This window comes from Ipomoea nil, unplaced genomic scaffold (assembly GCF_001879475.1).
Source record: "Ipomoea nil cultivar Tokyo-kokei standard unplaced genomic scaffold, Asagao_1.1 scaffold1407, whole genome shotgun sequence".
Lineage (NCBI taxonomy): Eukaryota > Viridiplantae > Streptophyta > Magnoliopsida > Solanales > Convolvulaceae > Ipomoea > Ipomoea nil.
In genome coordinates, this window is record NW_017617835.1 from 3,779,039 (window position 1) to 3,790,411 (window position 11,373).

Here is an 11,373-nt window from a genome sequence, read left to right on the forward strand (position 1 = left end):
AGTCCTGGAGTTGATGAACTTTCTTTTCTGGTTTTTCCCAACTTCTCATGGCTTTCTTCTGCAGAATCTTGTGCCAAAGCATATTTAATTTCCTTTGCAAGTCTTCATATTCCTGCTTTTCTTGCTCTAAAGAAGCCTGATAATTAATAGATGCAAAATTAACCAGGATACCTATTTAATGGAAAAATTGAACTGTATAAGACTAGCAGTCAAGATGGCCAAATGATGCATTAAAAGGTTCAACATGCCAGTTTGTATACCTTTAAGCTGTTAACTTGTTCCAACAAAGATTCTATTTTTTTAGCATCTTCAATATAAACTGGAACTTACTTGATAAGTGGAGGTGCTTCCTCAATAGCCTTCTTTGCTGCTTCTCATTCCTTGACAATTAAAGCATTTCTTTTTCATGGCTTCCAGTGTTCCAGAGATTCCTGCAACTTATGAGTGTGCATTTTGGTTTGGGAAATAATTACCAATTGAAATCAATAATTTTTCTCACCTTTATATGTATAGAATCTGCTATTGCAATAATAGGTTTTCATCAATAACACATCCTTAAGTTGAGGGAATCACATATTTACATGGTAACTTATATAAACTATAAAGATGTAACATAGACTGAAGCTATGAAGAAAAAATGTCAGAGAATAATATTTGTTTTAGAAAATGAGAAACAATGTGTTGGGTTTGGACCCAGGGTGCCTTAATTAAGCACACGCTAACAAAGATTAAGGAAATCTAAGACAACGTAAGTAGAAGAATGGATTCTTCACTATCAAGAAACTATCCGAAATGCTACAAGTGTTTGGGGAGCAACTCTATAGTATCAGTCTAGCCTGACAAATTGTGTATCCTTTTACATGTTCTCTGGTTACCTATTTGTCCTTGTCTTCTTTCCCTAGCTAATAGGGCTCGTGCTTTAATCTGTTACTGCTTCCTACTCCACTTCTCTATGGGCTGTCCTTCATAAAGCTCCTTTCCCAGGCTTCAGCTGCCCATTCACCATTGGGTCACGTGTTCGGCTGTTCGACATGGTCTATGCCTTCGAGCTGGAGCTCTTCTTCGTTTGGCTGCAATATCTCCCTTAGGGGCATGGGCCATATGCCAAAACCCCAACGAACTGAAACCATGGGAGCTTGTGCCTGCACCTGTACTTGAGCATGTGCTTGTGCCCGTGCCCGTGCCCGTGCCTGTGCCTGTGCTCGTGCCTGCGCTTGTGCTTGCGCCTGTGCTTGTGCTTGTGCTTGTGCCTGCGCTTGTGCTTGCGCCTTCGCCTGTGCCTGCGCCTGCGCCTGCGCCTGCGCTTGTGCTTGCGCCTGCGCCTGCGCTTGTGCTTGCGCCTGTGCTTGCGCCTGTGCTTGTGCTTGTGCCTGTGCTTTTGCTTCCGCTTGTGCCTGTGCTTTTGCTTCCGCTTCCGCTTGTGCCCGTGCTTTTGCTTCCGCTTCCGCTTGTGCCCGTGCTTTTGCTTCCGCTTCCGCCCGTGCTTTTGCTTCCGCTTCCGCCCGTGCCCGTGCTTTTGCTTCTGCTTCCGCTTGTGCCCGTGCTTTTGCTTCTGCTTCCGCTTGTGCCTGTGCTTCAGCCTGCGCTTGTGCATGAGCCTACATGGGATTATAGCAAATTAAATCAAAAGTGAGACCAAGCAAATAAAAGTGGACAATGAATGGTTTTACAGTTTAGGGTCTGAGGCACTGAATAAAAGTCCCTCACTAGTTAAGCACTGGAAAAACCTATGTACATGGCAGGTAAGCTTATGGTGGCCACTTGCCTTGCCTCCTCCTGCGTGTGCCAGTTCATGTAATGGCAAAAAAGGGTTTTTCTTCTTCATTTTTATTGTTTCAAATATAAAAGCAGCAACTTCATACTTACAATGCCAGAAACCCTTCAGATCTAATAAACCTTTCTCATCTGCAGCCTTATAATTAGAGTACAGACTATGTTGTGAATCTTGGAAAGGTGCAGGGTAGTAGGCAATGGGGCTTCTATTAGTTTATATATGCGCATATTTTCATTACAAATACTAAGATAGTTAGACTGGTACATCCCCATAAAATATTATATTCCAAAATGTCATAGGAACTAACCAGTTTTAGCTTCCTTAACTCTCTTCTAGCAACTCTTCCCCTCCATCTGCACTGTGAAACTATTGCTCCTCTTTTAAGCTTCTTATAATGCATATAAGCTTTATTGCAGCGCCATTGTGCCTGAGAAGAAAAGGCCACAATTTCAAAACTTAATAACGGAAGGCAAATTATGATAACCACACATGGAGTCATGAACAAAGAAGAAGACAAAAATACCTGAATTCTAGTAGCAGCTTTGGTTTGTTTCCTAAATCTGAATTTTTTGCTGGCATCCATCTTACGAAAACCTATCTGCAGCACAAGTGCTGAGGCGCGGAGGATGTTATATTTTTCTCTCCATAGGTTTCGGCGCATTTTGACCTGAATTTTTGTTGCAGCTGCCTCCGTTCTGATTTTATCAAAAAGTTTGACAGCAAGTCTACCTGAAAATCCAAAGGTTCTCTTAGCAGGAATAAAATAGTAGAAACATGATGTTCCAGTGCAAGAAAGTGTAGTTCAATGCTAAACATTCTCTTTCTTATGGGCTTTCCTGTGCCTAGGACTCCAATGATCAATTCCTTAAATAGCTCACCTCGGCACAGAGATTGCATACAAACTGCAGCCTCACTCAGAGCTATAAATCTTTTACGAGCATGATGGGTTCTCATTCGTCCTTGTATAACCTTTGATGCTCTGTTTAGAACCTCCGTTCTTCGCGCATCCAACTCTGCCATCTGTCCAGCTCTAAGGAATACCTTTCCCTTGCCCATCTGTGAAGTGAAGAGGCATTAAATAAGATATCAGAAGCAAATCTGATGGATGAGAACTGAATCCTGTGGCCATTGAAAAATGACAGTATTTTAAATTTTTAGTATGCTCCAATGATTGGCATTCTGCAAATGTAATCAATGTTGCAGAAGGCAATAGGCGCTAGTCGGGTGTCCGGGGGCGCCTAGCTCCTAGAGTGCCTAGGCAGTTGAGTAATTATTAAAAGAAAAGAAAAGAAAAAGGCAGTGGTTTGTTAGCTGCTAGACTGTTATAATCCCAAACTAGTCAAATCTACATATGCTAGAGTGCTAGACTGTTAGTTGTGTACATGGTTGTAGGAATATAGAAGAAGAGTAGCTGAGTAGGCGAGAGGGAATTAAAAAAACTACTCGGCTAAGTTGGGCGCCGACTCGGTCAAGTTAGGCGCTGAGTCGGCCAGCCGACTAAAAGCCGCTTAGGGCTAAAATTGCCTCAGCCTAGAAGCGCCTAGCGCCGCGCCCCTAGGCCAATTTTTACAACACTGAATGTAATGGTGTGAAGTTAAGCATATAGATAAAAAAAATTTCTGTGATTTCAGGAAAATCAAATATTTTAATTTCCAATACCTGTGTAGACACAAAAATAAAGAAAATTGGAGTAATGAGATGAGGAAACAGCCATCAGCGACCTCAAGAAATAACAAAAAGATGGAATGGTGGTGTGAAGTTAAGCATATAGATAAAAAAAATTTCTGTGATTTCAGGAAAATCAAATATTTTAATTTCCAATACCTGTGTAGACACAAAAATAAAGAAAATTGGAGTAATGAGATGAGGAAACAGCCATCAGCGACCTCAAGAAATAACAAAAAGATGGAATGGATCTGGCTTTTACCTGGTACCCTTTTAGTCCCCACTTGTCCACAATCTTCTTGCAAGCAGCCTTCTCATCATAGCTAGTGGTGAAGGGGATTTAGATTTCACAAAGACAATCGAAATATTAAGCCATAATTTTTTTTTAAAAGTTAATAAAAACTGCACATATTAGTCAATTTAGCAGCAGCATCATCATATACAGTTTTTGCTAATTCACTTCCAGTAGAAGAAGAAAAACGAAAGGAAGTTACTTACTTTCCTACCAAAGCCTCTGGAGCAAGGAGCCTAAATCTGTCTATGAACTCACGGAAAGGGCGCCGAGTGGGGTATCCAGAACAGTTTATTTTGATTGCCTCTAGTACACCCTTAAGAGAAACCAATTGGTCATAATCAATGCCATGTAACGTGAAGATATGTACCTCCAAAGATTAGTACACTAAAACCATTTTTTTTCTTTACTTTGTTTGGGGGAGCATACTTACAGCACAACGCAGTTGTTGCAGAATGTTTACATTTTCAAATATGGCAGGTTTGAGAAGATTATTAGGTTTAATACATCTGATGTAGTGGGGTTCTGTAGCATTCAGTGTGTCCATTAACTGATTTAGTTGTAACTGCATCATATATTCAGGAATTCATCAAATTGTCAGTTCTTAAGACTGAAAAATATGGAGTAGATGTTAAACAATTCATAGATATCTAATGATAAGTATGAAATAATAGATTTAGACCTGTCACAATCAATGTTGGGATACCTTGAAACGTGAACCAATTGAAGAAAACTTGGAAGTTTTTGGAGATTTAGGAGATTTCATCGGAGATTTGATCGGAGATTGAATATCTTCAAGTAGGTCAGGGAAAAGGCCAGCCACGAAGGAGCACTTGGATTCATTTAAGAGGTCTTGGTGTTCAGCAACCACATAGTCTTTGTTTTTGTCTAAAAATTGGTCAGATTGGTATTGCACCTGATAATATATGTAATGTTAAGGGATATATAAACACATAGTACACACTAATAACACTTCAAAAGCATACTCACTTCTCCAGCATAATGTGAAATTGTGAAGTCTGTGCGAGACAGTTTGGGCTTGATAAAGCGCTTATGTTTCTTGAAAGTCAGATAAAGTTTATTTGAAAATGTTTCAGGTGTTGACTTTGGAAACATACTGAAAATAAATACAGTAGATGAGAACAACAGATAATCAAATGGCTAAACAAAACTGCAATCCCTAAGCTGCAAGCAAGCAAATTAAGTAAATATTGAAGGAAAACTTGTCAATTATAAATGTTAAGGCATGGCATCAGATATAGCTATCATACCAAGCTTCATCAAGCAAAGAAATGATCCCACCTGGTCTCTGCAATGTACAAACTGTGAGTTACAAGATATGATGCTAAAAGATTCAAATATAAACAATAAAATATCTTCAATGAGTAATGCTCTCAAGGCATATCCTCAATTCCATTCAGAAAAGTCATGAATTGCACAGTATGTCAAGGTCTCCCACTTGACATTGGAATGCAGTAATACCAAGATTCTAAAAGAACGTGTTTAACTATTGCAATTTGACTATTTGAGGAACTTCTACATTTCACCATACAAGCTCTGGAGTTTGAAATGATAACAAGCTGAAAGAAATGAAGACAGAATAAAGAAGACAAAAAATAAAACAGATAAATAAGAAAAGAGGAAATTAAGAAATTTTAGAGAGAGATAGACAGAAAATAAATTGCCTCCCCTGGTAACTCAACCTACTCTACTCCGAGTGAGAAAAGAATTGTTTTCTCTTTAGTTGACTCAGTAGCCAACCTTTACCCTTAATACTGATGATAGAAAGACAACATTGGTTATAAAAACCAATACTGAAGAGACTAGGACCCACTTTTATTTATAGCTGTAATCATTAGTACATAGAGAAAACAAATGAAGAAAACTTTGTACGACTTGCAAACATCTTCGTATGTGCACAGAAGACACTTGAAATAAAACCATCAAAATTTTCAAATCTATAAATTTTGTAATTTATTAAACAAGGGACCTAAAGTTGTTTTGCATAGCTTGAGTTTAAAGGTTGGCATAGATGATCATACTACCAAAACTAGAGTAATTTGCTCAAGGGAAAGTGGCATACCTTTTCAATAAGATCTAAAACATCTTGGTTATCCACAAATTCAATGTAGCTCCAATCAATAGCCTCTTTTGTGTAATCTTCTTGTTGGCTCTTGAATACATGCTGTTAAAATGCATTGGAAGCTCAGAAAAGCTATACCATACCAATGATCTATGTGGTTGATTGTTCAATTGTTCAAAGAAGTACCTGATTAAAATGTTGCTGCAGCTTCTCATTTGTAAAGTTGATGCAAAATTGTTCAAAGCTGCAAGTTTATATGCTCAATTAAAATAACAGGAACTTGAAGCATTTAATATATTCAGCTCCTCTAAGTTACCACAGCTTGCAAGAAATCCCAGATGTTAGTAGCTGTTATACCTATTGTGCTTGAAGCTTTCAAAACCATAAATGTCAAGTACCCCAATGATACACCTTGATTGGGAATCTTGCCCAATTGAAACATTTATCTTATCTACCAACCTGCATGTTTTAGGGAGGAAATGAATACATGTTATCATGAAATCTGTAACAACCTATTTAAATAAGAGTATTAATGGAAGTTAGCAAGTTCTTTACCAGTCAAATAACCTAGAATATATAGTCTTGGCCAATCCATCCCTGCTCACTGCAGCACTAAGGGGATCAAGACTGCGTTTTATAATTTCTTCAGGAGTGATCATTACCCGTTTACGCAGTGCATCTTCCAGAGCCACAGGGTCACACCTAAATGAAGGAAGAATTAGAGACATACCAATTCTGGAATGTAGAAATTATATGAAATTTCAAGGTGACAAAGGGGCGAGAATCATTTATACATAAGAAGTTCTGTTGCTGCCTTGAGATGGAATTTGGCATTGGCATCCTTTAGAACTGATGAATCAGTCTCTTTTCCTTTTGCGAACTCAATATTACCAAGATGAAGAATTGCAGCAACAACTCTGAAAATTGCCTCCTGATGGAGTGGTGGATATGCATGTCAGTGGCTGGATAATCTTTTGTCATTCCACTTTACTGTTAAATAGTAGGAAGTAATTAAGCAAACAATCTCGTTCAAGGGCATACCTGCTCTTCCTTACTAATCCCAACAATATCCATAGCTCTTCTAGTGGCTAGATAATCCTGTGCGTCACTTACGCCTGGTATTTCATAGCAATTTGATTGGTTGAGGTAGTGAAATGTTTTGGGGTGTCCCAACTTATACTTATCAATTTCCTTGAATAAAAATGATTGTCAGCCACACAATCTAACAAAATGACTAGAAATTTGAATCGGTACTGTAACTTTAGCTGTATCAAACCTCTTGTGGTGCTGCACAAAGTAGGTAAAAGCAGTGATAATTACGCTCAGCATCAGAAACTTGGCAAACACGGGATCTTTCAAGGAGGTAGGTCCTGATAGCTGCTCCTGATATTCTTCCATGTTTATCAAACTGAATCTCAACAAATTTTCCAAAACGGCTGCAGCAGTTTTAGATTTAGGAGAACATCAAACTCTTCAGTACAGCATCTACAATATCCTTATCTACAAATTATCACAACGGATGCACCTTTCTAAAGGAGTGCATTATGTCAACATGCAGAAAGCCAAATCAATCCACATTGTATTGCAATGAGGATCAGAGATTAAAAAAAAATGAAAAACAAATAAAAAAAGGGAAAAAAAAAAATTAAAGAAAACAAAAAGCAAAAATGTGCAATTGTGTCTAGAGATTAACCTGGAATTATTATTCCTAACAGTCTTTGCATTGCCAAATGCTTCAAGAACTGGATTAGACTGCACTTCAATATCAAGAATTATGTGATATAGGACCATATAACAAGAATTTAAAGAAAGGGGGAAAAAAAGACTATGGACATGGAATAATATTAGAAAAGAGATATGTCAATATCATACTTTAAGAACTTGCTGTTCAACTGTACGATCTTCAGTAGCTGCACGGCCACCCAAAAAGGCGAGATACTGCATAAGCATTTTAGTTGTCTCAGTTTTACCTGCTCCACTTTCACCACTAACCAGAATGGAATTGCTTTTCATTTCATTAACCATTGCCCTGTTATCATTGAAGGTAAAAGATTCTTTAATGTAAACGAAAAATCATAGTCATTTTTAAAACGGAAAAATCATAGTCATTATTGACCCAAATTGGACGGGATTAACCTGTAAGCAGCATCAGCAACAGCAAAGACATGAGGATTCAGTTCACCTTGCGGTGCTCCCTTGTATTGTTGCATCATTTGTGCATTATAGAGATCAGGTAGTTTTTGGAATGGGTTTATAGCAATTAGAATACTCCCAGTGTAAGTCTGTCATGGTACAAACATTAAATGAGGGGTCACTTTAGGCATACTGCACAAAGTAAAACCCAAAATGTAGCACATGTGTTGAGAGACAAAACGCACATAGATTTCATTTAGCTCATATCTGAACTTCAGGTTTTGCAGAACTCCAGGCTCATGCAAATAAGCTAGCTTTGTCATGTCATCAACACCTCCAGCAGGAGCTTCTGTGTCTTTAGGATAAACATCTGATAACTTTCTAACAACCTAAAAAGAATAAGATAGAAGAACGTGTAAGACATTACCTGACACAATTTCCCACACTCCGACACTGAAAGCAAGCATGCTTTTCCCTCAAGCACTACTAGTGGACAGCATAAAGACTAGTGATTGTAACACACAAGTACATAAGGTACATGGAATGATGAAAGCGGTTTAGATATATGTGTCTTTCTTAAACATGCAGGCAAACAATGAGAAAATACAGGAATAGAGCATAACAATGAAGGACATGAAATCATAAATTAAGACATAACTTTATTTCTCTGATGGCCATAAAGCAAAGAAGTTAATGGAAATTTGGTTTTCAATCTAAATTACAAGAAAGCAATTTTTAAATAAACCTGACAAAATAAAAGAATGAGAATATCAACTTGCAGTACCTTTTTGCCATCACTTGTATGGATCTCTATTTTATCACCATTAATTTTGTGCACTTCACCATCAAGCCAAGCTGCATCTGGGTCCTCGAACCAGACCTGAGATCCTACAATTATGTTTACTGAACTTCCCTGCCAAAGACAAGATAAATAGACACATTATTAGGTTGGTCTTTTGCATTGACTTCAACTTTAAACAATTTCCTTAATTTGGTATGATCCAAATTGATCTCTTGCAATTTACCACCAAGAGAATATGGTATTGGTTGAGCTATCTGATTAATCCTTAACTGCTTTAATTTTACTACATATTTAAAAGTTGTACTTTGGTTTCAAAGACTGCTGTTGAATGCCTATTGCCCGATGTTACAGGCATTTCTCCTTGATCCAAAAAAAGGTAAAAAGTTATTACCATGCTATAAATATTTTAGAAAAATTTTCAGGGGACAACAAGTATATGGTTTATAATGTTTTTGAAATGTAATTTCACAGTTCTTTGAACAGTACCGTCAAACTCATTCTCAATGGTTCACTGTCATACCCCATATAAAGGCAAATTTATGATGATAAACTACATTGCAAGACCAATTGAGTATTATAAACAATAAATAAGTAAAATACTCCGCAACAAATTTATTCAGATTCCAAGTGCATTGTGAAATTATAGAGGAGATGGAGCTGGCATACCATTTTCAAGCATTGAAGCTAATGCTTGGCTCCCCAAAGGTTATTTTACTTGTTCCGATCGCTTTTGATCACGCTACCCATCACCCTCCGGAATGAAATTCGTTTCCGAACCAATCGTGACCGCAACAATAATGAAGCTTCTTCGGATTTCTTTTGTTTTTGTGAGTTTTCTTCATTCCCTTCGTCTTCTTCAATAAGAGAGAAATGTGGAAGCGCCATTGTGTCAATAGCTCCGGCATTCGCGGATCCTCTCCTCTGTCCTCTCTCCATCTTCAAATCTCTAGTGGCTCCCATTCATCTCATTCTCACCGTGAAGAGTATAGGTACGTTAGCCACACTACAGTTTATGATTATTAGTTGCTTAATGGATATACTTGTTTGATATTCTAATTTTTTGTTCAATTCATAACACAAAAAATTATTACATGAATCATGGTTAATACATGCATAAATAAAAAGTACATTTTTAATATACTAAAAATTTATTATTATTATTATTGTAGCTTGGCAAATTATGTTGTGACGATGCCGTCTGATTATTTTTATTTTTTTTTTTTAAATTGCTTTCTCCCTTGTTAATTTGCCGTTGTCTTTAGAATTTGTTCCTCTATATTCATAATTTTTAAATTTTATATTCACAATTTTAGAACTCTATATTCACAATTTTAGATCTCAATATACAAAATTACAGAACTCAATATCCACAATTGCAGAACTCTATATTCACAATCTATATTCAACAGTATAATACAATTTTTGAATTCTATATTCACAATTTTGAACTCTATATTTACAAAAAAATAAATAAATAAATCATTGGTTGAGGAAACGATGCCACTAACTGCACCGTTACGCCAGACAGGCGTTTTGAACTGCACCGGGTCCATGGCAAGACAATTGTTATACCTTAGGGTGATAAATAATGAATGAAGGGCTTATACTTTTCATCAACACATCATTAACACTGATGGAGTTAAAGCTAAACTGTGTGAAAATCACTGCCCAATTAAGCAAAGAATAGTTGGTGACCAAATAATAAAGAAGATGATTATATTGTTGGCCAAAAACTTGTTTGAATTGGTAAAAAAAAAAGGGCATAATTAAGAAGAGAGTGAAAAGGTCTTCAAGTTAAAATTAATGTGAATGGAATCAGTAAAACTAAAACAAATAATTGACTCATTCTAAAACTAATGTCTACTCTTTTTTCTTTTTTTTTTTTTGGCATATAGGATTCAATATTTCATATGAGACTAATTCAAATTTAATCTGTATTGCGGAAAGAATTTTACTATTACTCAGAAATTTTACTCTTTGTAGTTAGGTTATTAGTCTATTTATCAATTGTTTTAAACGGTAGAGTTAAAATGTATTCCGTATTAAAGAGGTGCAATAATTATCTTGTACACAAAAAAACGAAATTACTCCTCCTAGAAGCCTCACACCTCACCCTAGAAGATGGTTGTGAGGTAAAAATCATTGTCACCCAATGACCTCTTACGTGGAAAAACTCAGATGCCTACAAAAATCTACCATATTGGGTGTAACTCCATATTATGAGTCTCAACTAGCATTTTTGTTTACAGTCTACCATCTGAATACTCTCATGACACGTTTAGTTCACGAAATAGGCCAGAAATAGAATACCATTCTCAGACTTGCTTATTCCTTTGTGTTGGTAAGAACTTGTATTCCGAGAACACATTAAAACATTATCATCTACATTGTCACAGGCCGGGAAATTAAAGCCGTTGTTTTATACGGTTTGGTTTTGACATTTTAGGTTGTTGAGTTTGACAGTTACATACTACCTTCAAAACACACTACCAAATCAAAGGAACCTTCCAAAACCCGGAGAAATTTTCCAACGCCATGACGCTGTATTCTAGAACACCAACGCTATATTTTCTCCCAGATCCTCGTACCACTCTCCATTTCTGGGAATTGAAGCTTCATCACTC

The 11,373-nt window shown here is 37.0% G+C and overlaps 1 protein-coding gene across 1 annotated transcript; it reads right to left on the reverse strand.

Annotated features, from left to right (window-relative positions):
- Positions 1-1,010: 1,010 nt before the first annotated feature.
- Positions 1,011-9,563, reverse strand: LOC109186248 (myosin-9-like). Its single transcript, XM_019336173.1, has 23 exons — positions 9,416-9,563; positions 8,732-8,860; positions 8,193-8,336; positions 7,951-8,096; positions 7,687-7,843; positions 7,508-7,566; positions 7,091-7,250; positions 6,856-7,005; positions 6,609-6,745; positions 6,370-6,516; positions 6,172-6,273; positions 6,001-6,058; positions 5,815-5,916; positions 5,003-5,040; positions 4,722-4,848; positions 4,438-4,647; positions 4,165-4,296; positions 3,938-4,047; positions 3,702-3,762; positions 2,653-2,830; positions 2,298-2,503; positions 2,082-2,201; positions 1,011-1,598 (listed from the first exon to the last, which is right to left on the reverse strand). The coding sequence occupies exons 1-23, from the start codon at positions 9,416-9,418 to the stop codon at positions 1,011-1,013; spliced, it is 3,264 nt and encodes a 1,087-aa protein (XP_019191718.1). The 5' UTR covers positions 9,419-9,563.
- Positions 9,564-11,373: the final 1,810 nt, after the last annotated feature.

Excerpts from the sequence above, each read along its gene's own strand:
- LOC109186248 (XM_019336173.1), bottom strand. Across the intron at positions 7,006-7,090 it reads TTTGTGCAGCACCACAAGAG|GAAATTGATAAGTATAAGTT; the intron begins GTTTGATACAGC and ends TTTTTATTCAAG. Across the intron at positions 2,831-3,701 it reads GGGGACTAAAAGGGTACCAG|ATGGGCAAGGGAAAGGTATT; the intron begins GTAAAAGCCAGA and ends TTCACTTCACAG.